Source organism: Hippopotamus amphibius, chromosome 5 (assembly GCF_030028045.1).
Source record: "Hippopotamus amphibius kiboko isolate mHipAmp2 chromosome 5, mHipAmp2.hap2, whole genome shotgun sequence".
Taxonomy (NCBI): Eukaryota; Metazoa; Chordata; class Mammalia; order Artiodactyla; family Hippopotamidae; genus Hippopotamus; species Hippopotamus amphibius.
Window position 1 is genome coordinate 61,739,640 of NC_080190.1, and position 26,072 is coordinate 61,765,711.

Genomic DNA, 26,072 nt, shown 5'->3' on the forward strand with positions numbered 1-26,072 from the left:
TAACACAGACATTTATATTGACCACATTTTTACCCTGTGCCCAATATGTCAGCTCCAGCTATCAAAATGAAATCAGTCAATACTGAGCAACTGTAAAATCTAAGTGTTCAAATTCTCGTTACGAGTCTTTTTTTAATTTAAAAGTAATGTATTATATCTTTTTTAAAAAATTGTCTAAACTTGTTCAGTATTTAAAATAAACTTAAATTTAAGAAAAATACAAAGAAAAAAAAAGAGAAACACACTATTACTCTTAGAAGAAATCCAAATGATTATTTTTATTTTCAGAATCACTCCTTTCACTACCTTTTCCAAACATGATTTCCTTTTCACTACTTCCCCTAGTCCTTTGAGCAAATCAGTGTTTAACACTACCCCTCCCACCTCAGATTCTTTAAAGGGTTCACTGTCCACAAATGAGAAGGCCCCATAACCCAAGTATATTACCCGAGTGATCTTCCATGCTTTGAAAGACTCCTGTGAAAATGCCACAGCCCTAAATTAGAGCCCCCAAGGACTCCTTTTCTTTCTTGACCCCATTTCTCTTTTTCTGGCCTTTAAGGCCAAACGACTTGCCACCCGATAGCCCCTTCCTCTTCAAGCCTAAATCCTTCCCCTAATTACCACCACCCTCTCTGGTCAGCGATCTCTTCAGTCCCACCCCGGTTCCCCCTCTCTCGCCGGGTGGTAACACCGACCCTGGGCCGGCTCCTCTGATCCCTCGCCCCCACTGCCAAATCCCAGAGCACCTCTTCCTCCGGTCCCGTATTCCCGCGCGACCCCTGCGGTCTTTTTGCCTCACTACCCGGCTTTCCAAAACCTCCAAGCCCCTGCCTCTTGAAGGCCACATCTCCCTCAGCCTCCCACCCTCTCTCGCTCGCCCCTCAGCCTCTACTTACCCCTCAGTCTCGCGCCATCATCACTCCTCTCAGGCCCTCGGCTCAACAACCTCCATTTCCCTCAGATTCCATTCTAGAGGGGACTCTCCACGTTCCCTCAACCGTCTCCCGGGGCCCCTCCGGGGCCCTGTCGGTGGCAGCCCCCAGCTCCATCCCCGACTCCCCACTCACCCTTGGCCGCAGACGCCCCCCAAACGCCCGTCTCCAGCGCTTCAGCCTCTGCTCACCTCCGCGGTTCGAGTCGGGCTCCCTGGACCCACCTCTGAGTCGGAGTCCGAGCCGCTGTGGGAGTCGGGCGCCCTCCCGGCCTCGCCGGAGTGAAACGCCTCAAGCGGCGGGGGCGGAGCCCGGGTAGGGGAGCCGGAGTGGAGGCTGGGTCGGTGGCGGCTGCGCGCAGGCATCGCTCCGGCCCTGGTCTCAACCCCGCCGGCAAGCCGCTCGAATCCGAACCGGAATTGCTTCAGGAGGCGGGGCCCTACTGGCGGGAGGCGGAGCCCTAGGGCAGGGGCGGGGCCAAAACCGGAAGGGACGCGGGGCTCAAGATGCGCGCGAGCGAAGGACAGAGACTAGAAACCGCCGCAAGGAAACCTGAGAGCGCATGCGTCGAGCCCAAAGCCAGAGTGGGAGAAGATGAGGGGCTAGTAGAGGTGGGGCGGGGCCTATGGGAGTAATAAATAGTGTTTGGGGGCCAGAGGACGTTTTCCTAATTTCTTTGGAGGGACCAGCTCCTCTCTAGGAGCCAGCCTCCAACCATCATTGTTACCATTTATTGCGCCTTTACTCTCTGAGAGTCCCTATGCCAAATGCCGTATAAATATCTCACTTAATCCTGTGCCACCTCTACAGGGTATGACAACACAGAAGGGCCAAGAAACTTGCCTGAGGTTGGGCAGTTAATATGTGCCAAGCCACTGTTCCTACTCAAATCTGTCTGACTTAAGAACCTATGCTCTTCTCACTTTACTATACTACCCTGCGCTGAGGGAAGCCCCCAGCCTAGGCCTAGCACTGGCATAAACCAAGTCCAAAACCACCTGTGACCTGGGCTCCAGCCCCTTCTTGGCCTTCCCAGGCAGTGCAAGGCAGACTTCAGTGTCTCTGATGGGGGTGGGGACAGGTTCGGGGGTGGACGTGAGTGCACACTGCTTCCATGGAATGCCCTGGGTGGCCTTTATCCTGGAGCTAGACTCAAAGGCAGGTGGAGCTGGAAGCCTCCCCACTGCAGCTGCCGCCCCCCATCAAGCCTTCATGAAGTCGTCTGAGAGCAGGCAAGAGACATCTCACGTTTTCAGCTCATAACTAGCTCTGGCAGAAGGACAGATACAGACCTCTCTGTTTTTGTTGTGGGGACAAAAGCTCTCAGAGGCAGAGGAATCTCCCTCCCACCCCAAAATATTTCTGATGACAGCCCTTTGGTTCTTCAGAAAGTCTCGGGCAACATTCATCTCCCTTCTCCCCCTTTGACATACATGGCCCATTTTAGCCTCCTCTTTTGAGAAATCAGCCTTCTTCATAACAGAACGATTGTTCAAACCTTCCCCCACGTGCTCTGTGGGCAGCCTTTCGATGAGGTCCTCCATGCATCCTCACCACATCTCTCTGACTCTATAACTCAGGAAACTTCCCCTCAGCCCCATAATCTGGAAGCTCATCCAAAAACCATACAGTTCCCACTTAGTTTGTGACCCAGACCTGAAGAGCTTTTCCTATCATTCATCCTTGGAGCCACCACCTTCTCTGCACCTTGGATCTCTACTTTAACTCAGTCCACTTAACCAAATAGCCTTATACAGGACTCTAAATCTATTAAGCATCTACTATGTGTTAGGCACAATATCCTTTGTTTCATTTAATCCTCACAATTTTCCTTACTTTAGAGATGAAGGAACTGAGGCTGAGAGGTGACCTGCAGAGGTATGCCTGATTCCATGTTGTCATGGAATTTGGGGTTGGGGGTGACTTGGGGAGAAAAACTTCCGTTCTCTCTAGAGGCCCCTGTGACTTGCTGAGTCACTTGCTGCTGTCTCACCTGTCCCTGCCAATCTCTAGGAAGGAGGAATGACACTGGAGAGGCAGAGAGGAGTAACCGCAGAGACAGAGGGGTGGGTGGGCTGGCCCATGGCGGAGGCCTCACTCCCACAGCTGAGGGGAGATGCTGAAGCCACGCCTTGCCCCAGCGTCCTGGAACTGGAGGAGCTCCTGAGGGCAGGGAAGATTTCTTCCAGCCACGTGGATGAAGTTTGGCCCAACCTTTACATAGGAGATGCGTGAGTGGTAGCTGGCTGAAGGGGTGTGGGGGTGGAGACAAGGAGAGACAGTTTTTGGGATCTTCACCAGAGATGGGGGTTGGGTAGGAACAAGGGGACTAGTTCTGCTCTGAGCTTCCCGGGCCAGGGACTTTCTCCAGAACCCCTGTGTCCTGGGAACATTGCAGTGATCATGCACAGCCACCAGGGGGAGCAGGGACTTTGCCTGCTTGAAAGAAGGGAGCTCCCAGAGGTTCCCGGAGTCTTCTGGCATATTCAGAACAATTGGCGGGTCCAGGGGGCAAAGGACTGGGGAATGGTGATTTGGGGTATGCGATGGGGTGGACAGAGAGCTTGCCTTTCTGGTTCCAGTCTCTATCCCCTAGACACAGAGTGGGTGAGGAAGGCTGACTGAAGGTGAATCAGGGAAGGTGTCACCTTCAAATATTTGCAGATTAGAAGCAAGTATGAGGTAGTGGCCAGGAGAGGCCGGATGTGCGTGGTAGGGCATGGGGCAAGAAGGGAGGTGCATCTGGGTCCCAGAGCTGAAGCAGTCCTCTCCTTCCTGTCCTGGCCAAGGCAGGGGTGGACTGCCTCAGGATGCAAAAAGAGACTAAAGCTAAATCCCTATACCACCACCTCCCCTACCAGAAAGCTCCCAGGGTGGGGCTATGAGGAGCCCCATGGGTTCCTTCTGGCTCTTTTTGGACCCTAATAGATTCATCCCTCTGAAGCAGGGGACCAGACAAAGCCTTCTTCCCGGACCTCATGGCTCAGCCAGCATCCAGCCCCCTTCCTCCCCTCCCCAGGGCCACAGCAAATAACCGCTTTGAGCTATGGAAGCTGGGCATCACCCACGTGCTGAACGCCGCCCACGGGGGTCTCTACTGTCAGGGCAGCCCTGACTTCTACGGCAGCAGTGTGAGCTACCTGGGGGTACCAGCCCACGACCTCCCTGAGTTCGACATCAGTGCCTACTTCTCCTCTGCAGCTGATTTCATCCACCGTGCCCTCAGCACACCTGGGGGTAAGACTTGGGCTCTGAACCCATATCCCATCCTGTTCAGTCATGGGGGGATGTCCAGTTTCCCCTTAAAAATCAGTGCCCTCCCATCCCTAGCTTTTAAAAAGCCATCAGGTTTTTAAAATCCTCTGCTCAGTGTTCCAGCACTTTATCCAACAGCATTGCTTCGCAGATGGGGAAATTGAGGCCTAGAATACAAGGTCATGCCACAAGTTAGGAGCAGCCCTAGGCCTGGAAGCCAGGTCTCCCAAACAACAAAACATTTCCTCGTCTGCACCACTCAGCCTTGGGAGATTGCCATCTGGTACCTAGATGTCTGGCTTCTGCCCCAAAGTACTTTCAAATGGAAAAAAATCTTATAATACCTGGGGTATAGCAAAGGAGCCTGGGGAAGCTGCTTCATGTTCATCCTGAGTGAGAGCCATTCCCCTTGCTACCTGACCCCGAGTAAGCCAGTATCCCTCTCTGGACTTCAGTTTCTCATCTGTGTCATGGGAAAGATGACTATGGCTCATAGCACTTTTTTTTTTTTTTTTACTTTTTGGCCACACTGTGCAGCATGTGGGATCTTAGTTCCCTGACCAGGGATCAAACCCACGCCCCCTGCAGTGGAAACAGGGAGTCTTAACTGCTGGACTGCCAGGGATGTCGAATCCTAAGCACTCTGACATTCATCTTTCTTCACCCATTCATTCACCTACTATTTATTATCTTCCCTGTGCCAGGCACTGAGCTAGATACTGGGAATCCACACTTAGGCAAGGCAAGGGTCCCTGGTGGCAAGACAGTCAAAATGTGAAGTATTACGAGTGACACTCAGATGAGTGGGCAAATGTGAAGAGGAAAGGGAGCACAGGAGAGGGTGCTCAACTCAGAGGATCAGGAGGAAGCTCCCTCTACAACAGTATTCACCAGGCCACATGCCAAAAGGATGAGCTGCTCTGTGATTCAAGTGGTACCAGGAGTGGTCAGGAAGCATGTCTCAGCTGAAACCTGACAAATGAGTAGCAGATAGTAGTCAGACCAAGAGAAGGAGAAGACTTTTATAGGTAGTTGAAATAGCATGTAGTAAGGCTGGAGGCCAGGGACCATGACAGCTCCGAGGAACTGAAAGTCACCCAGTGTTCCTAGAGCTGAGGGTTGGGGTGAGACAGCCTGAGATAAGGCTGCAGGGTCAGCAAGGCCAGCTCACAGAGGGTCCTGTAAGCCATGTTGGGGAGTGTGGACCCCATCCCCAGGGTAGGAATGATAGGTGTTGATATACCCATTTGACAGATCAGTTAATGGAGGCCCACATATGCTGAATGATTTGCTCAGGGTCACAGAATACACCCAGGGCAGAGCAGGGAAAGGAACTTGGGTCCCCGCCTCAGCCCCTGGGTGGGCCGGTTGGTGGGAAAGGCTCTTTCAGCAGGATGTCTTCCTCAGCCAAGGTCCTGGTGCACTGCGTGGTAGGGGTGAGCCGCTCCGCCACACTGGTCCTGGCCTACCTCATGCTGCGCCAGCAGCTGTCCCTGCGCCAGGCAGTGATCACCGTGAGGCAGCACCGATGGGTCTTCCCCAACCGAGGCTTCCTCCACCAGCTCTGCCGGCTGGACCAGCAGCTGCGGGATGCAGGCCGGAGCTGAGGGGCCAGGTGAGGGTCGGGCAGGGCGTGAGGGGCCGAGGCTGGGTGTGGTTAGAAGTGAGAGGTCAGGCAAAGGCCGGGCAGAGGGCAAGGGTACGAACGGGTCGGGTGAGGGCTGGTGGAGGACATGGATGGGAGCAGTTCAGAGGCTGGATATCAAGGCTGTGTGTGGCTGCAGGAGAGAGTTGAAGGGGGCCTGGCCCATTCTCCAAGCTTCTGGGCTCCCCTCACTAATCCAAGGTCTCACCAAGGCTTGGCTGAGGCAACCCTCCGGTAGGACCCTCGCCCCTAGCCCACCCAGGTTGCTCAGACCCAGAGAAGATGGAAAGGCTAGGAAGGAAAGGGGTAGAAAGCATAAAATGGAAGAGGAGAGGCCTTCCAACCTGGTCCTGATGCTGCCCTGCCCTGCCTCCTTGGCGGAAAGCCTGTGGGGCTCACCTGAACCCCACCAAGGCAGCAGTACAACCAGTCCTGCACCTGAGGGCTGTCTGGCCCTTCCCACACCTCTGCACACCCTCCCCTCAGGTCTGGACCCCAGCCCCAGCTCTAGGGGAAAAGTGTGGCTGCAGCTATTGCTCCAAGTTTAGTTAATTCTCATGTCCGCCCCACGCACCCATTCCCACAATGGGAAAGAGGAGAACAGGTGCTCCTGCCACTGGCTCATGGCCTCCTCACACAAGCCCTGCTTGATAAAAAGTTTGCCTGTCGCCATGCCATTCAGGTCTCTGCCTTGGACCCAGCACCCCACTCTCTACCTTCACCCCCACCCAATGTGATCTCAGAGATCTACAGAAGGACCCTCCCTAATCTTCCTCCCTCTCTGGTTCTGGGGACCCCTTTAGGACATAAAGGTTCTCCTGAAGTCTATGCATTTACCTTCTGCCTTCCTCCTGTTCCATGTTCAGTGCATTTGGAACAATAGCCCCCAGTCCTTAGGCTGCATAAAGGGAACAGATCCCCAATACCTCCTCTCCCCAAGCCACCTGCCTCCTGGGGGAGGCCCCAGTGTCCTCAGCTGCCCAGTAGAAGGAGTTGGGTTCCTGCAGCAGCATCGATGCTTCTCGGGCTCCCAGCCCACGAATGTTTGCCAAGGTGCTGCTGCAGTTTCTTTGGCATCAGCTCTGTGTTTTCCCTAGCTCAACTGAGAAGAAGCAAGGGTGTCTCTTCCTGTGGTGGAGTGGCTCTGGGGGCACCAGATTGTGAAGGAGCTGCAGAATGCCCACTGCTCTTCTTCTCCCATGTGCCCAGGCTGGGGCTGTCCCTGCCTGGCCCCAACAGCCCACCTTCCTCACATTCACATCCCCACTGAGGGCCATCAGATGGGAGATCAAGCCTCCAGAGCTGCTCTCCACTCCCCCTATCCCACCTCCAGCTCCTGCTACCCATACTGCTCCTTCCTTCATCTCTCCTCAACCCTGACTTTGGCCGTGCCCCACCACCCGCTGGCTCAGAAGGGCTGCCAGCTGGGAGTGGGAAACTAGCCTAGGCACTCCTGGGAGTTGGGAGAGCAGCAGCGTCCTGCCAAGAGCTTCCATGGGGCATGGACAGACTCTCCCCCTGCCCCAACCCATAAAAACTGTTTTTGTCTCCGAACGCACAGCCAGCCCAAGCAAGCGGGAGCACGTGAGCAATAGCAACTCCTTCTTCCATGCTGTCAGGAGGATGAGCACCTTGGGGTTGGGGATTAGGGCAGGACAGAGGGCTAGGTTTGGAGTTTGGGGGTGAGTGTAAAGGAAGAAAATGAGGGTTAAAGTTGGGGTTGGGATTAGGCCTGGGGTGAAGCTAGGTGGAAACTGTTGTGGGGAGTTCTGCAGGTATGGGAGCCAAGAGGGGGACAGGCATGGCATGTTCCCATCCTGGTCTCTTTCCTCTAAACAGGTTTTGGGAACCTGAAAGAACAGCAGAGCTCTGATTATGCCCAATGACCCCACTTCTTCAGCCTGGGGCCCTTAAATACTCTAACCTCAGACCTTATCATCTCTCCCTTCAGGCAGCTGGCTTTGGGAGAGTCAGTAGGGCTATAGCATTGCACAATTCCTGGGGATGCCATCCTCCAAATAGTCTGTGCCGTCAGAGCCCCAGGAGGACTCTGAGAGAGGAGGGGGCTGTGGGGAGAGGTCATCTCTCTCCATGAGCCCTGGGCCCCAAACCTGCCTCCTCATCTCCTGGCATCTGTACCCACTTGATCTTACAGAGAGGCTCAAGGCAGAAACAGGGTTGGCTGGCAGCTCCTGTCCCTGCCCTGATGAGTCCAGGCCAGTCTGAGCCTTGGTTTACCTGCCTGTCACATGGAGCTCATCTCTCCCCCAGAGCTGGTCCTTACTCCCTGCCACAAGGCTCTGCCACTTTGCCACCCAGGCACTGGCCCTGCTGGTGCTGCTGGAGGCTCGGGCCCAGGTGGATACTCGGAAGATGGTAACAGCCCAGTGTGGGGTCCGCCCTAGAGCCTGCAACTCCACCCACTTCCTCCTGCTGCCTGCACTCCCTCTCAGCCACTGTCTCCAGTTCTCACAGGTGGGAAGGGGCTGCCCTCTCAGCCAGGCCCTGAGGCTGCTCGGCCAGGAACCCCAGGTTCCCTCGGGAGTCCGGGGCGGGGGAGGGGGGTGCATGGGAGGAGGGGGGGATTTTTTTTTTTAAAGAACTTTTATTGAGATACAATTAACAGAAAATAAACTGCATGTATTTAGAGTGTACAGTTTGGTATCCCAATCTCCCACTTCATTCCACCTCAACCCTCCCCGCGTTCGAGGGGGCGATTCTAAGTGTTCATGATAGCCCTTGGCCACAGCTGCCTCTGCCAGCTCTCCCCAGGGCTCAGGGAGCCGCAGCAGGGGCTGAGCTCAGGCTTCAGAGACCCAGGGGAGGCGTGGCTGCAGGTATGCCTATGTGTGTGTGTCGGTCATCTGGGAGTGTGGGGAAGAGCATTAAAGTATGGGTATATGAGGAGGGTCTCTGGAGAACAGGGAGTGTTCTTAACAGGCTCAAATCCAAGGTTCCTAACGGAGCCATGAGCCTTGGAAGGGACTCTAAAGACCATCTCACTGGCCTCAAGGGACAGTGAGGCCTGAGCCAGGAACGTCTTCTGGGGAAGGGAGGAGCTTGGCCAAGGGCAGAGTGGTTTCTGGACACACAGCTTCTGACTGCAGGCCAGGCCTGCTCCGATCTCCCCTTAGATCTCTGTTTGTCTGCCCACACTTGCCACAGCCTGAGTCCTCTGGATCTTAATCCTGGGCCAGTCCTGTAATCCTCGGCTCCCAACTAAGGACCCCTGGACCTGGGTTCTGATGTTGGCAATTCCGCCAGTTTGCGTGTGATTTGGCTGTTCTCTCCCCCGTGCTCCTCCATAGAATATCCTCTAGCTTTAACTTTCTGCCGACGTTCCACATCACCCTTGAAGGCCGACGGACCTTTCAAAATGGGTTATTCAATTTTCCTTCTTCCTGCCCCACAATCAACATCCACATCCACACATACCACAGGCAGACCCCTGCTGGACCGCCTCTACTCCCAGCAGGGCCAGGTGTCTGGCTGGGCTTGGCATTGCCCATGCCAGGGGATCAGTGGGTGAGTTGGGAGTGGCAGGGGGAGGCCAGAGGAGGGGAGCAGCACATCATGCTTTATAATTAAACTCCAATCAAAAAATAGAAACAGAATCAAGTGTGCGGAGACAGACGGCTGGAAGCTGGGAGCAAAAAGTACCCGTCAGAGAAGACCACAGCCTGGGCCAGATACCCCCACAGGTGGGTGAGTGCCCCTATTTCAGGGGGGCTGCAGAGCATGCTGGGTAATGACAACCAGGACATCTGTGCCTGTGTGTATGTGTGGGGGTGGGGAGGGAGGGCCAGATCAGATTAGATTACGGGAGGGACTGGGTCAGAGATAGAAGCACAGACAAAGCAATGTAGTCAGAATGACCTGGGCTTGAATCCTGGCTCCCATGCTTATTGGCTGTGTGACCTTGGACATTTTGCTTAATCTTTCTGAGCCTCAGTTTCCTCATCTGTAAAATGGGGATGATGATATGATCTGCCTCATAAAGGTACTGTAAGAATTCAGTGAGAAAAATGTAAGCATTTAACTCTGATACATAGTACATCCTTAGTTAGTGGTGAATATAATTAAACTATTGCTGGACAAAGAAAGAAAAATTAGGAAACACAAAGAGAGAGAGACCAAGCCTCACCATCCCATGGGATATGGCTGAGGCTTGAAAGGGTAAGAGTAATAATACTAGTTAAGATGCATCATTTATTGGGCATCTACCAGGAGGCAGACCCTGTGGGAGGTGCCATAAACATTTCTTATCTCATGGAATTAACACAGCAGCCCTACTGAGAAAACTGGCTCAGAGAAGTCCACACAGATACAAGCTCCCAACCTGAGAACTCAGCTCAGGTCTGCCCTCCTCCAAGGCCTGCATGCAGAGTGCAGAGCCCCAGGCAGCTCACCATTGGCTGCCCGCCTGCCACCCTCTCCAAGGCTTCCTTCACCAGACTCCTCACTTGTCCTACCCTGAGATCTCCGGCCCCACATGTCCTGCAGTCACAGTCCTGAGTGGTCTGCCTGGGGAGGAGGAGGAGGAAGCAGAGAGACTGAGCAGCAGGGAAGACCAGGGGAAGTCTGGAGCTTCAGTGGAGGAGGTGGATGGCAGACAGCTGCCCCCCTGCCCTGTGGCAGCTTGGGCCTTGGCCTAAGGCCACTGGCATGTGGGGTGGTGTGCTGGGAGGCAGTGGAGGTGCACGAGCTCCTGTGGGGGGTGGGGAGGGGAGGGAGAGGAACACAATGGGGAGAAGAGGCACAGACAAAAGCAGAAAACAAGCATCTGAACTTGTAAACAGCAGCAACTCAAGAACAGGAAAAGCACTGCCCATAGAGGCAGCTGCTCGCTTAGGGAGGAGATGTAGGAAGGAGGCAGAAGAAGCATGAGAGGGAGAGGGGAGAAGAACCAGGCTAGGCCCTGTTCCTGCTGGATGTGGGGCCTAAGCTTCACCCTGCGGTGGCCTAGGAGATGTGGGAGGAGGTGTTAGGCACGGCCCTCAGCATCTACGTCTGGGGATGGCAGAAACCAGGGGGCTGCTGCAGCCATTAACTCCCCTGCTTTGGGTGCTCCTGGAGCTTGAAGGATGAGTTGCTGGGTGGAGGCTGGGCCTGACTATGGCTGACAAGGTGGGCTGGACCCTCGTGGGATAGAGCAGACGGGTAAGAAGTACATCCATAAGCATCAGGTGTGAGGTCCAAAGTGAGGCCTGACAAGGAGTACCCCTAATTCTAAGGAAAAGGCTCCCTTCTCTCTAGACCTGCGCCTAGGCCCCAAGGAGGCTGAGATATGGGCTGTGGCCTAGCAGCCCTCATTCCTGACCCCTCTGCTGGTTCCTCCTTCTCCCAGGAGCCTCCAGGAGGAGCAGGGGAAAGTTCTGTCTCAGCTGGAGCCTGCCTATCCACGCCCAGGCACCGCTGGGCTGCAAGGCACCCACTGGCCACTGGATGGCGGCCTTACCCCACACGAAGCTCAGAGGCCTGCCGAGGCTTGCCTGCCAGTCTTCCCAAAGCCCCAGAGTACCCCACCTGAGGCTCCTGCAGCCCCAGCTGCTAGCTCCAGACCAGTGTGGCTGGACTCTCCCCACCCAGCAGGATACACTGCACTCTACTCTGCAGTTACTGTAACGCCAGCCACTCCTCATTCTCAGGTCAAACTTTCCAGAGCCTCCTTAAAGTCAGGCAAGGCCAACATCTTTAGGATGAGAAAGAGAAACTGTGGCCCAGACAGGAGCAAAGACTTGCTCTTGACCTCAGAATGAGCTGTGTGCAGGCTCTCCACCCTCCCTCTAAAGTTCTTTTCCTACCACTTGACGTAGCCTCCCATCTCCCTGGGGAGTTCCAGGGCCAAGAGCTTTTCATCCCAAAGAGGTACCAAGCAGAGAGGGGTCTGGGTATTTGGAAGGACTGCGCTTCAGTCCACAGTGGCCTGGGTCTGCTGTCAGGCCCCACCCCCACAGGCTCCAAGAGGAGGACCTGGAATTCTAGCCGCTTCATAGCATTTGTGTTCTGGGCGGAACCGGCCCCGGCCCTGTTCCGCTCACGTGCTGAGTCCTGTCCCTGCACACATTCCCCCACTTCCAGCCCCAGACCATGCCCTAGGTAGGTGGCAGGCCGCTCAGCCTGCCCCGAGAGGTCACAGTGGGGGATGAGAGGGAAAGCCGGGTCTTCGCTTCCACCCTGCCCTCCCATTGCCCGCTGGGTGAGCTTGGCCAAGCCGGTGGCCTCCTGGGTGCCAATTTCTCTTCCTGGTCCTGGCACCGTCTACCAAAGAGCAAAGAAGTTCTTCCCAGTTTGTACCTTCCCTAGTTACTGGTTGAGGGGGCCAGGAACAGTTAGCCAAGAGAGGCACTCCTTCCCAGCCCAGCACCAGACCCAGGTTCTGGTGCCACTGACATCCCAGCTCTGCAGGGTCTCGGACTCCCTCAGCCAGCTGACTCCTGACACAAGTCACCGCACCTGGGTGAGGCCGCACCTGCAGCACTGGCCTGAGTCATGGGGGTAAGGAGGAAAATCCCAGGGCCTGTAGGCAGGTGTGCAACAGCTACCCCAGGCTCCCCTGTAGACACAGATGGGTGTGCAACCACTCTCCGCAGTCCCCAAAGATAGTAACGTGAAGGCTTTGGGGTGGAACTGAAGGAGCACAGACCTGGACTGAAACCCCCGCCTTGCTCCTTAGCAGCCATAAGACTTTGAGCATCGCTTAAAAGTAATTCCCTGTGACCTTCAGGTTCCTGCCTCAGCTTCCTCCTATGTAAAATAGGGACCTACCATGAGTGAGGCACCAGGCCCCCAAGAGGCATTAGCTCATTCAGTATGGAAGTGCGAACAAGTGTCCGTTCATAGCCCAGGCCTCTCACTCCAGAGATGGGCTCTGGGCTTCAAGCAACTGAAAATGGGAAGGGATGGAAGCCTGAGAACCAGCCCTGGAAGTAGCAGAGAAGGGGGCTTGAGATGAGCTGTCCAGTTGTGGGGGTTCTTCCTAAGTGCCCTCTGAGGGCCACAGCCATCTGGAGTCCCCATCCCCACAAAGTTTCAAGTAACCAGAGACTAAGGGGTGAGGTCTGCACTGACTAGTTGCTACAAACAGGGAACTCCAAGAGCCCCTTGAACAAAGCTTCCAACATCAGGGGCCTCTAGAGAGGAGAGAGGGCTTCCCAGCTCCACAGCGGTAACAAGGGGTTGATTCCCTTGTTCCCTGGGGAAAGGCCTCAGCCCCAGGTGAGCTGGTTAATCACCTCATCCAAAATAACTGAGGCCCTTCCGAAGCATTCCAGTGGCACCTGGGCACTGCATCAGGCCCGGGCCTCCCTGTCACCTGGACCCACCTGTGGGGAGCCGGCCCCGCGCCACCACAGTGTCCACTCTGTTCCAGGATGGACTCGCTGCAGAAGCAGGACCTCCGGAGGCCCAAGATCCACGGACCAGTCCGGGTGCCCTCCTACCAGCCACCCACGCTGGCCTCACTGCAGCGCTTGTTGTGGGTCCGTCGGGCTGCCATGCTGAGCCACATCAACGAAGTCTGGCCCAACCTCTTCCTGGGAGATGCGTAAGCATGATTCACGGTGTGGGGTGGGGGGAGCAGAAGGGGGGCCTCTCCTGGAGCCCTGTAAGGGCAGAGGTGGCACCGTCTTCGCCTCTGACCATCTCTTTCCACATATGTATTTCCTTTTACGTTATTATTACTTTGTGGAAATAGAACACACCTAAGAAAAGTGCACAGAGCATAAACAAACACTTTCACCCCTTAAGGTCAAGAAATAGGATGTTACTTGTGTCCCAGAAGCCCTTGCTGAACCCTTCTCATCATAACCCTTTTCCCTGTAGATAACCACGGAGTACTGAAATCATTATGTCCTTGCTTTTCTTTACAGTTTCACTACTTGTGTTACTTTTGCCTGTCTTTTAAAGTGAGAGGAATAGAATCATATTTTGTATTTTGTGCCTGGTGTCATTTGCTCAAAATTGGGAGGTTTGCTGATATTATGTGTAGCTACAGTTCATTCATTTTTCGTTGCTATATATTATTTGTTCAAATGAATACGCCATAGTTTATCCATTCTATCTGAGTTGTTTCCACTTTGGGGCTATTATAAACAGTGATTCTAGAAGCATTCTAGTACATGTGCCCTGGGAACACACACACATTTCTCTAGGATGTATAGAGAGAGAGTCGAATGTGAGTCATTTTCCCTAAAAGTCGTCTTAAAATTTAGAACATACGGATCAATATATGTGGATTTTATGTCTTTCTTAATATTTAGAAAATAAGGATCAATAGCTTGTTAACAATATGACAGATATGTACCCCCCCACACAACCAGAAATAAAATCCTTGTTGACTTTTGAAAAACACATACAGAAATGCTTCATACTGCTATCTTGTAATCTGCTTTATACAGAAAGCTTTTTAAATGGGATTGCACGACATACTTTATTATTATTTTTGAAATACAATAAACTGCGTATATTTAAAGTGTACAATTTGATTTTTTTTTCTTATTAGTAACGTGTGTAATCCCAATCTCCCGATGCATCCCACCACGACATACTTTAAAAACATTTTTAAACAATGTTCTGGTTTGTCATCCTGCATTTTTCACAGGTTCTCAGTACAGCACCAACACCTTTCCTCGCTCATCTGCATCTACCTACCACACTTCAGTGGTTGTGTAGTATTTCATTTAGTTTTACCATAGTCAGTCTCCTTTTATAGGCTATTTAGTGATTTCCCTCCTACTTTGTCACTATCTTAAATATCATTAGATCCAGTTTACACTTGTCTGGGAGCACACTGGATTCTTTACGTTCCTAGGAGACCTGCTGGGGCAAAGTAAGTGTACATTTTTGAGGTTTCTGAGGCACGTGGCCGAAATGCCCTCCAGAAGAGTTGGCCTGAGTGAAAGGGAGTTGAACTCCTACTAGAGGAGCCCTTTCACCCGGGCCAGTTCACTGGTTGCAGTCTCCACCCTTGGGGGAGGATGGCAGAGGAGGCAAGGGGGCACGTTCCAGCCCAGCCAGAGCTGACCCGGTGAGCTCTCCTCACCTCCCAACTCCGCTTGTGCCCCCTCTCCAGGTACGCAGCCCGGGACAAGAACAAGCTGACCCAGCTGGGCATCACGCACATCGTGAACGTCGCTGCAGGCCAGTTTCAGGTGGACACAGGTGCCAGGTTCTACCGCGGAATGCCCTTGGAGTACTGTGGCATCGAGGCTGATGACAACCCCTTCTTTGACCTCAGTGTCTACTTTCTGCCTGTTGCTCGATACATCCGAAGTGCCCTCAGTGTTCCCCAAGGTCAGCTGCTGGGGAAGGCACTGGGAGGGAGGTGGGGTGCAGGTGGCATCTGGAGCTATGTACTCTTCCAGTAGCATTGACGTGGGGTCTTTTAGCAACCCTCCCACCCCAAGGGGCTCACTACTACCATTTAATGAGCATCCCCTTCAGGGACACCCTGGAAACCAACAATCATAGATATAACTAAGATTCAGTGTGGTCATCAGGGTAACCGTATCCCTCAGTAAGAGGCCAGGTATTGGGCAGAAGGTACAGGACCAAGCAAGGCTCTTGAGCAGATTCCTCAAGAATGTAGAGCTGCAGGGGCAGGGGAAGGGGCAAAACTGAGGGGAAGGGAGGTAGGTGGACACCCCCTGTAATCTGACACAAACCCAGGAGGACTGACCCCCTACCACGCGAGAGTTGCAAAGGACGCCAGAGGAAGCACCTTGGACCAGGAGAAGGGAATCCCAGCTGCTAACCTTAGCCCTGCCACTGACTTGCTATGTGACCTTGAGCAAATTCCTTTCCTGTCTGGGCCTTAGCTGCCCCATATGACAGTGAGGACAGTGTCAGTATTCCAGGATGCTGTGATAGGTGGGCTGAAGGATAGGTGGGCAGAAGCATCTCTGATTCCCTACAGGGCGAGCGGTGTGAGGACGGGTAGCTGATGCTAGGTTTGGTCTCCCCGCAGGCCGCGTGCTGGTACACTGTGCCATGGGGGTGAGCCGCTCTGCCACAGTCGTCCTGGCCTTCCTCATGATCTGCGAGAACATGACGCTGGTGGAAGCCATCCAGACAGTGCAGGCCCACCGCAATATCTGCCCCAATTCAGGCTTCCTCCGGCAGCTCCAGGTTCTGGACCACCGACTGGGGCGGGAGACAGGGCGGCTTTGACCTGGTGGGCAACCAGGAACCCTGACCCTCCAGCTGGCATGGTCCACCCAACCAACCTGGCCCTGGGGACCTTGTTTCCAGTGACCTTGAGATGTAAATATCTAGTGGGGACTTAACTGAAGCAGAGATAGGGAGAGCTGGCTGGTGACCTTTAGCAGGTGCATTTCCCTGACTCAATCCAAAGATTCTTTATGCAAAAGAGAGTTCAGTCTGTCTCTATAATAAAAGGTTCATCATAATAAAGACAGGAGATCTTCTGGTGGTTTGTGGGGCTGTGGCTTACTTCCAGGATGGTCATGAGCTTCCAGAAGGCTTGCCAACCCATGATGGCAGCGTAGAGATGGAGTCTGAGTCCATTGTCTGAATAAAGACCAAAGTTTGATACATCAACATCCTCTCCATGCCCATGCTGTATCAGAATCCAACTATTAAAACTCTTCTGAGTTCAGAACCTCTGTAGCCTACTGGCCATCTTCATTTGAATATTGCACTTGAACTTCAAACTGAATTTTTCATCACCTTCCACCCAGACCCACTCCTTTTCCTAGTTCCCATTTTAGTAAAGGGTTCTGACAGGCGTTGTCACCCAAGTCAATGGTGGGTGTCACCCTGGACTCCTGCCTCTCTTGCAATTGGCCTACCAATTCTACCTCCTAAACAGGGCTCAGATCTGCTCATTTAGGTTCATCTTTGTTGACTACCCAAGTTCAAGCCACCTCATCTCTCACCTGGATTCTTGCTCAGGCCCCTGACGGTCTACCTCTAGCCTTGCCCTCTAACTCCACATGGGCCTTAGACATCTTACTAAAATGAAAATCTGATCATGTCACTCCAACACTTATAAGCCCTGAAGGACAAACACCTTGACAAAGCACAAAGATTCTTCATTTTTGAGACCTTCTCATGTCTCCAGACATATCTCTTCTAATTCTGTTCCCATACATGCCACATAATTAAGAAGTGCTAAATCCACGTGCAGTTTCCAGAATGTACCACTTTTACCTCTTGGTGCTTTGCACATGCTTCAGGTTGCAGCACCTGAATGTACATCCTCACTTATTTTCACTGGGGTCTCTTTGAGGTCTCAGTTTAGATGTCACTTCTGGGGACCCCCTGGGCCCTGCAAACCTGAGTGAAGTGTTTTTCCTCATGCTACCAAAATGTCCATCCTCCTCTTGTGGTATCACCTGTGGCTCTGAATTATAATTCCCTGGTGCCTTGTCATTCTCTTCCAGCTGGCCGCCTCTCACCAGGCTTTCCCTGGGCTCAAGATTCCCATGACACCCACACTCTCTGGCTATGACCCTGCCCTCAGGTAGCCTAAACTCAGCTTCCCTGTTACTGGGCCCTCTCTACAGGGGCCACCAGGGGGAGTGGTTCCCACCTGGCTCCAGGACTGGGCCCGCCTCCAGAGGGCACCTCCTCTCCTCCCAGCTCCACCTGCCTTTTGGTCACCCTGACACCCCCTTACCATCTCATCTTGTCTGCTCAGGCCACCTTTGACCTCCCTCTTTGTTCCTGCACCAAGGCTCTCTGGGGACAGCCCTGCACTCTCCTGGGGGCTTAAGGGACCTTTGCCCTTCTCCACCATCTGCTCTATTTCCAGAGGCAAGTGCTTTTCCTTTGTGCAAATCGAAAACGGGGCCCCCTCTGACCAAACCAGCCTTTTAGGCAGAAGCACTCCTGGGCAAACAGTTTGGTCAAGAAAAAGGTGTCTCTTGCTCCCAAGTAGATGTAGTTCCCAGTCATGGTGCCCAACTTAGCGAGCTGAGCCCAGGCTGGGTTTTAGGCCCCATTCACACTCCTTCTGCGATTTATAAACTGCACAAACATATACAGCCCTCTCTGGGCCATAGGGATTAATATCCGCCTTTCACAGATGAACACACTGATGCTCAGAGAAGCTAACATGAGGCTGGATGTTGCCTCCTGGATCCATGATCTCCAGGCTCTGGTCTCAAAGGGCAGGTACTGCCCAGCAGCTCTCCTGCTCTCTTCCCTGCAGCGCTTGGTCCTAATCCCAGCTGGCTCAGGTGCTCTCTGGGCCTTTTCCAAAGCGTAAACACATGTCCTAGCTGGGGTTTGGCAGGAGGGCTGGTGCTGCTGTGCCCAACCAGACAGGATGGAAAACTTAGTTGATCCTTGGGTTGGCGGGGCCTATCATTCTCCAGAGCGGATGAAGCTAGTCCCATCAGTAGCCCAGCCTGCCCTCCCCCGGTTCTCTTGGATCCCCCCTCAGCCTGACAACTCAGTCCTTGTTGCTATTTCTTGCTCATGCACGGTCAGCAGGTTCCAAAATAGTGGCTTCAGAAGCTGGTCTCTAAATCAACATCTGGGTCTATAACTATGGGCAGCCTGCCCTTGCTGGCTGGGGTGGAGTGCCCTGAATCTGGGACAGAGCCACACCCCGGACCTGGGGCTTGAGTTTCAGCAGGTTACCTTCTTGGGGCTCTGAGGGTTGGTCTCAGATTCTGGGGCTGTGGGGAGAAGAAGGCCAAACATTCCCCAGAGTACCCAAGGAAACAGAGGTTGAGCTCCAGACTGACACCTCCACCAGGAAGCCTTCCTGCCTGCCGCACTTGGCCCAGGAAGTCTGTGATGATGCATCTATTCCTCTTGTTCTATAGAGCAGCCTCATAAAAGATATTGTTAAGACCATGATTTTACAGCCAGATTACCTAGGTTCAAATTTTACCTCTGCCCCTTACTGGTGTGTGAACTCAGTTAATCTCTCCATACCTCAGTTTCCTTCATGGAAACTGTAACACGGGAGTAATAATAGCCAACATATAGGATTGTTGTCAGGGTTCAGTGGGACATATAGAAAATGCATTGTATGACGTGTGGCAAGCTCTCAAAAATGAGAGCTATGACTCTTGTAGTAGTGCAGGGGTCCCAGCATCACTTGCTGCATAAGAAGCCCCAGTCTTGGACTAACAGTTGGCAGCACTCTCAGTAAACTGAGTGAATGAATGATTAAAAATTAGCTGACCTAAATGCAGCACGGACTGGTTGCAATCCAGACTGGATTTAGGAAAAGTGAAAGACTTGAGTAGAAAAACTGGTGAAATCTGAAAAAATTCTGTGATTAATAGCGTTACACCAATTTTAATGTCTTTGATAAATGGACCATGGTTATATAAGAAGTTAACACTAGAGGAAGCTGGGTGAAGAGTATCTAAGAAATATCTCTGCTATCTTTACAACTCTTCTGTAAATCTACAATTATTTCAATATAAAAAGTTTTTAAAGTTTGTTGACAGTTACTGACTGCTTTGCATGTTCCAGGTACTATGCTAAGTGCTTTAGATATGTCATACATCTTTTTTTTTTTTTTTCAGTTTCATTCATAATGTTTTACTTCTTTAGAAAAAATACAAATCAAATATGGCAAAATGTTAAGACCATATTGAGTTGTGGGAATATAGGTGTCTTTCTTTTCGTACTCTTAAAATGATTCCTAATTTAAAAAATCAAAAATTAACTAACTTTTTAAAATTATAAACATCCAATTCTCTATATTTAGGTTTTAAAAATCTATCAGCAAGTGGGTTTTAGGAAATAATCTGAATTAAAATGGTGCCATTATTATTGGCTTTAGGCCTAAAATACTGCAAATTCATATTATCCTTTTTAAACCTTCAAGAGGCTTGACGATGGATAATCTTGCTTCAAGAAAAAGGTAATGACGACCAGTTTATAGAGTTTAGATGAAATAACTGTGATCAAAGGGAAGCTAGGCCAGTAAGTCAAAACTATACAGTTGACCCTTGAAGAATGCAAGTTTGAACTGCACAGGTCCAATTATACACAGATTGTTTTCAACAGTAAAAACTGCAGTACTACATGATGCACGGTTGGCTGAATCCACCAGTGTGAATCAGTGATACAGATGCAGAGAAACTGTGGATATAGAGGAACCTTGCATTAAGAGAGAGAACTATAAGTTATACAGATGAACTTTCAACTCTGTGGATGGGTCTGTGCCCCTAACCCCTTCGTTGTTCTAAGGTCAACTGTAAATTTCATTTAATCCTCCCTACCCTATGATAGGGTAGGTCCCATTATCACTCCATTTTACAGACAAGAACACAGGTGCAGAGAGGTTAAGCCAGATAGCAGCTAACTTTAGGAGCTTATGTATCTGAGCATTAGTCAGGCTTGTGGCTCTGACAAACAAAGCTTTACTTCTCTCTTACAAGTTGATGGGTAGAAGGGGGAGCAAGCATGGAGGATGCAGAGGCCAGATATATCACTTCTCCTCTAGTTGCCAGGGCCAGAACTCAGTTACATGGTCATACCTAACTGCAGAGGTGCCAGGAAGAAGAGGAAATTGCAGGTATTGGTGATCATGAGTAGGTGTTTCCTGAGCAGGCACTGATATGAGATATAAATAATCATTTCATTCTCATAAGCCATAGTGGTAGATACTAGTATTAATATTCCCATCTCACAGATGTGAAAACTGAGGTTCAAAGAGAGTTTAAGTAAACTTTCTCAAGGGCACTTAGCTAGCAGTGGTAGAACCATACTGCAAACTCAGTCAACAAGCCTGTTTTCTTAAACGCTTCCTGAGCCCTCATTCTGGGTTGGCCTTTAGTGACTTGCTTGCCAATAGAAGTTGGGGCAGCAATGATATTCTGGGACTTCAGAGGTTGGGTCATAAGGTGCCTTGCAAACTTCTGCCTGGGGCTCTTGGAACACTCTCTTTGGGAGCCCTGAAATGCCACACAAGAAGTCTGACTCCCCCAAGGCCACCAGGCTGGAGAAGCCATGTGTAGGTGAACTGGTCAACGGGCCCTGCTGCGTCCAGCCTTCCGGCCTCCCTGCCAAGACCCCGGACATTAGAGTGCCTTCTTCCTGGGCCCTCCAGATCAGCACACCTGCCAGCTGGCTACCACTTGTATTAGCTGTCAACGCCACGTGCAACAGAAGAACACTCCACTTGAACCTGCCTGAATTCAGGACCCACAGTATCATGAGCTAAAACAAAATGCTCTTGTTTTAAGTCACTAACATTTGGGGTAGTTTTTTATCCATCAATAGATAACAGTGATGGAGCCAGATCTGACCAAAAGTCCCAGTTTTTAACCACTAAATCAGCCTCCAGAAGAACTGGTGAATGAGAGAAGGACAGAGCAGCCACATCAATCGACCCCCATGCTGAGTGCATGAAGATGATGCCATGGCTACAGGAGAGAACAGATGATGATAGAGCCCTGGCTTATATCTGCCCAGAGCCCCTTTGGAGACCAGAAGATGGTTAGGGGCCCAAGGAGAATGCTGTTGGCAAAGGCTTTGCGGAGGGCAAGGTGGGAGGCTTCCAGGAATGGGACATCCTCCTGCTCTCCCAAGCTCCAGCTGCCAGGTCAGCAGACTCCTGCTGACTTCCTGGCCCCCAGGAGGCCCCTGTGGGTCTGCTGGCCTCTAGCTTGCAGACTGGCCTTGACACCCGCCTCCTCCATTTCCTCCCCTACTGGGGTCGGGGTGGGGGCAGCTGCAGTATGAACTCTGTAGCCACTGCGGCCTGGGGGTAAGACGGCTCGAGGAATATTCAAAGGGCAAGGACCCACCTCGCCCCTCCTTACCCAGGTCCTGCCGTCCTTAGGAGGCAGGAGGAACAGGCTACCGGTGCTCTCCCTTGCCCAAGATCACTCAGCTCTTCTCAGGTTACGCCCCCAGGTTTCTGCACTAAACCCCTCACCCATGCTTCCTGAGCGGTTTGATGCCTGGTCAGCCTGGCCCTCTCTCCTTGGGAACTCTAGAATTCCCCCTCCTCTGAGATTTCCTGCACCCCAGCTGCTACTTCAGAGCCTTCCATTAGCCCATCAGCCCTCTCAACACTTTCCCTTTCACAGCCCTGTAGAGGTTTTCAGACTGTCTCCTGTACCCTCCGGGCCCACAATGGGGCTCCTGGGACCCACAACTGGGACCCCGTCAGACTAGTTTTCAAGCCTCCCAGGGCTCTAGCTTAGTGCTGTTGACTGCTAGGGCCCTCCTGATTCTGGTAGCAACTGGGGCAGATGGTTACCCATCAAGCAGACACAAGAAAATATACAGGCAAGTATGAAGAATTAAGGACAGGTTAATTTCCCCAGGATCACATGCACACTTTAAAAGTAGTGCCAGAGGGCTTCCTGGGTGGCGCGGTGGTTAAGAATCTGCCTGCCAATGCAGGGGACACGGGTTCGATCCCTGGTCCGGGAAGATCCCACATGCCGCGGAGCAACTAAGCCCGTGTGCCACAACTATTGAGCCCATGTGCTGCAACTACTGAAGCCCACGCGCCTAGAGCCCATGCTCCACAGCAATGAGGAGCCCACGCACCACAACGAAGAGTAGCCCCCACTCACTGCAATTAAAAGAAAGCACATGCACAGCAAAAAAAAAAAAGACCCAACACAGCCAATGAAATAAAAAAAAATAAAAAAAAAAGTAGTGCCAGAAAGAAGACATACAGATGGCCAGTATGCACATGAAAAGATGCTCAATATCACTAATTATTAGAGAAATGCAAATCAAAACTATAATGAGGTACCTCCTCACACCAGTCAGAATGGCCATCATTAAAAAGTCTACAAATAACAAATGCTGGAGAGAGCATGGAGAAAAGGGGACACTCCTAAACTGTTGGTAGAAATGTAAATTGGTACAGCCACTATGGAAAACAGTGTGGAGTTTCCTCAGAAAACTAAAAATAGAATTACCATATGATCCAGCAATCCCACTCCTGGGAATATACCCAGACAAAACTATAATTCAAAAAGATACATGCAGCCCCTACGTTCATAGCAGCACTGTTCACAACAGCCAAAACATGGAAACAATCTAAACGTCCATCAACGGATGAATGGATAAAGAAGATGTGGTACATATATACAATGGAATACTACTCAGCCATAAAAAAGAACGAAATAATGCCATTTGCAGCAACATGGATACAACTAGAAATTATCATACTAAGTGAAATCAGAAAGAGAAAGACAAACACCATATGGTATGTGCCAAAAATATGGCACAAATGAACTTATCTACAAAACAGAAACAGACTCATAGACACAGAGAACAGACTTGTGGTTGCCAAGGGGGAGGGAGGTGGGAGGAATGGACTGGGAATTTGGGGTTGGTAGATGCAAACTATTACATTTAGAATGGATGAACAACAAGGTCCTACTGTATAGCACAGGGAACTATATTCAATATCCTGCAATGAACCATAATGGAAAAGAATATAAGCAAGAATATATATATGTGTATAACCGAGTCACTTTGCTGTGCAGCAGAGATTGGCACAACACTGTAAATCAACTATACTTCAATTTAAAAAAATAAATAAGAAAAAAAGTGCTGCTTCACTTGCAGGTTGAATTTGCAGGCAGGACGACAAAGGGGAAACTCGGGGGTGGGGTGAAGGGGCTCTCGTGGTCCCTTATAGAGCATACCACACCGAAAGCACCCTGCACAGCCCATGCAAGGCCCCCATCACGCCAGCGCCCCTTTCTGAGGGATTCTGGGTGTCACACACTCTTTAACATATGACTGCTGCTCTGCTGTCCCAGCCACAGATGCTTGCATCAGGATGGGCCTCCGGGCACAGACTTCTCTTTGCTCCCCATATCCATCCTCCCCTTTTACTTTGGTGAAGAACCTCCATTGTCAGCTGGGTGGCCATGCACCCAGCCAAAGCAGAACCTCTCCCAACCTCCCTTGTAGGTAAGCCTGGCCAAGTGACTATGTTCTGGCCAATGAGATGCAGTGGAATTATTGTGTGGAACTTCTGATAAGTCTCCTTAAAGGGCAAGGTGTGTGTCCTTGGATCCACCCCCTACCTCCATGGTGCGACTTAGCGTGTGAATGGCATTGACTGGGCTCCCTGCTAGTCCTGGACTGCTCTGCCTCCACACTTCCTTTACATGAGAGAGAAAGAAATGTCCATCTTGGTTAAGCCACTGTTTTTCAAATCTCTGTTACTTGCAGCCAAACTGGTCTTAACTGTTAATCTCCTGACCCACAGGTAGCAGAGGCCTGTGGGGTGGTCTGATGTAAGACGCTGTCATTGATGGGTGTTCTGTCCTGGGCAAGGCTGCCAACCCAATGAGGTCCTCTCTCTTGAAGAGTTTGAGTGGGAGACAATTAGAGCTAGCAAGATGGGTGGTGGGAACCTGGAGAGAAGTCAGGAAGCAGGAGCCATAGGCAGCAGAAACCACAAAGTGGAGAAGCAGAGGGAGTCAGCTGGTGGTGACAGGTGGGGCCAGGTCCCCGCAGAGCCAGAGCCCTGGAGTGAGGAGCAGCTCACACCTGATGAGACCCCACGTGAACCTGGTCACCAGAGTCACGGCATATCCTGGGAGATATTCCCATTCGCCAGGAGATTCCTTGTTTTCCAGTGTGTTCTTACAATGAATCCCTGAGGTCACTGGATAGTGAGTTTACCATTGGGCACCTGAAACAATCTCATTTATTCACTTCCTGAACTTCCATCAAGACCACAGTCATCACAAGAATGAGTCCCTTGGGCAGGACAATGGGTCAGTGAGGCAGGCTCATCCCAGAAACGGCCACCACACAAAAGGGGCTGGCCTGACCCCTCTTACTCTCAGTCTGGCTTTGTGCCTCCTCTCTAAGCGAGGAGATCACAACAGACACTGCCGTCCCCCCGCGCTGAGTGGCCTGGGGTGGGAATGGGGAGGCAGGAAGAATGGGAGCCTTCGACACACGTGGACTCGGGTTTTCATTTGGAATCCATCCTTTAACCAGCTCTGTGAGCCTGGGCAGCTAAGCTCCTCCGAACCTCACATTCCTCAAGTGTAAAAATGAGACGGATCCCAGCATTGCACAGGGATGTTGTAAGCCTGGAAACAGAGAAGCAGCCCAGTGCCTGGCTCATAGTAGGTCCTCGACAAAAGCTTGTGTTTCTTTACTTCCTGCCGAGAAAGCCAGGGGCTTGGGAAGGAAGATCTGGATCTCCGTCCCTCCTGGGTGACGGAGGGGAGGGCTGGTCACACAGACCCCATGGAGACACAGTTTTCTCCTGCAGCTTCTCAGCGCAGCAATGGGGCACAAGGGGGTGGTCACGACCAGCCTGTTTCTCAAAGGCCATCATCTGGACTTACTTACACATTCTCTTAAATAGATGCATGTGATTTATAAACTTTTGCCGAGCAGTTTTACACATATAAGAGGCTCTGCATTCTATTACAGGTTTCTTAGATATGGTTGTAAACTTACATTAGGATATTAGACTGTAATGACAAATGCAGCCCTCTCACATAAAGTCCTAGTTCTCCAAACACTAGAATATTTGCTTAATGAAAAGAGTTTTACAGGCTCTCCAGACTCCCAGTCCATCTTTATTCTGGTCCTTAACTTAGGGAAGAAGAGAGAAAAGTTAAATATCACACACACACACACACACACACACACACACACACACACGTGCACACCTGAAGCAGGCTTATGAGAAAAATCTGGAATGTTTTGGAGTTTTTTTTTTTTCTTTTCAATTACAGCTCAATAAAAATGTCCTCATAAAAGTTCTAGGCAAGCAATAGTTGTGCCAGCAGGATGGGGCTACCCACATCCCAGGGAGGCCTGCCTGGTGTGATGGGCAGGGGGGTCGGGGGGACGGCAGGCAGCCACAGTGGGTTGCTTTACCATCTCCTCCGCCTTCTCCATGCAACACACACACACAATGGGCTCCTCGGAGGACCTGGGAACAGCCCATGCTAAGGAGGAGGTGGGCGGGCAGCCTCCTTCTTGCTGGAGGCCCTCTAAGTCTGTCCAGCCAAGAGGCCAACAGGAGCGAAGCCTTCTATTAGGCATAATATTTTGAAAATACTAAATGACTGTTTTTCATTCCTCTCTCATAATCAAGTTCCCTAGAAGTAGGGTTGCCAGATAAAATATAGGACACCAGTTAAATTTGAGTTTCACACAAGCAACAAATAATTTTTTAGTATAAATATGTCCCAAATATCGCAGAGGGCATACTTGTACTAAAAATGTATTTGTAAAATCAGTCAGCCCTACCTGGAAGTCACGTCACTGTTATAACCCCTGACAAATGG

At 51.4% G+C, this 26,072-nt stretch overlaps 2 protein-coding genes across 11 annotated transcripts in view; one reads left to right on the forward strand and one right to left on the reverse strand.

The window, feature by feature from the left end:
* SAMD8 (sterile alpha motif domain containing 8) overlaps positions 1-1,339 on the reverse strand; it is a 53,951-nt gene extending 52,612 nt beyond the window's left edge. For 6 of the 8 annotated variants that reach the window (XM_057735174.1, XM_057735169.1, XM_057735167.1 and 3 more), the window contains exon 1: positions 1,127-1,339. In XM_057735174.1, coding sequence (XP_057591157.1) covers positions 1,127-1,300 — 174 coding nt within the window. In that variant the 5' untranslated portion in view covers positions 1,301-1,339. Of the gene's footprint in view, positions 1-1,070 lie in introns of all 8 variants that reach the window. The other 2 variants (XM_057735168.1, XM_057735171.1) reach the window with 2 other exon arrangements.
* Positions 1,340-5,653: 4,314 nt separating this feature from the next.
* Positions 5,654-16,248, forward strand: DUSP13B (dual specificity phosphatase 13B). Of its 3 annotated transcripts, XM_057735176.1 has the most exons (6): positions 5,654-5,805; positions 8,107-8,310; positions 9,442-9,536; positions 13,208-13,381; positions 14,909-15,129; positions 15,803-16,248. In XM_057735176.1, exons 1-6 carry the CDS (start codon positions 5,719-5,721, stop codon positions 16,003-16,005), a joined length of 984 nt encoding a protein of 327 aa, XP_057591159.1. In that variant the 5' UTR covers positions 5,654-5,718; the 3' UTR covers positions 16,006-16,248. The 3 variants fall into 3 exon arrangements, with proteins under 3 accessions (XP_057591159.1, XP_057591161.1, XP_057591160.1); XM_057735177.1 differs by lacking the exons at positions 5,654-5,805; positions 8,107-8,310 and adding an exon at positions 8,698-9,360; XM_057735178.1 differs by lacking the exons at positions 8,107-8,310; positions 9,442-9,536 and having other exon boundaries at positions 5,699-5,805.
* Positions 16,249-26,072: the final 9,824 nt, after the last annotated feature.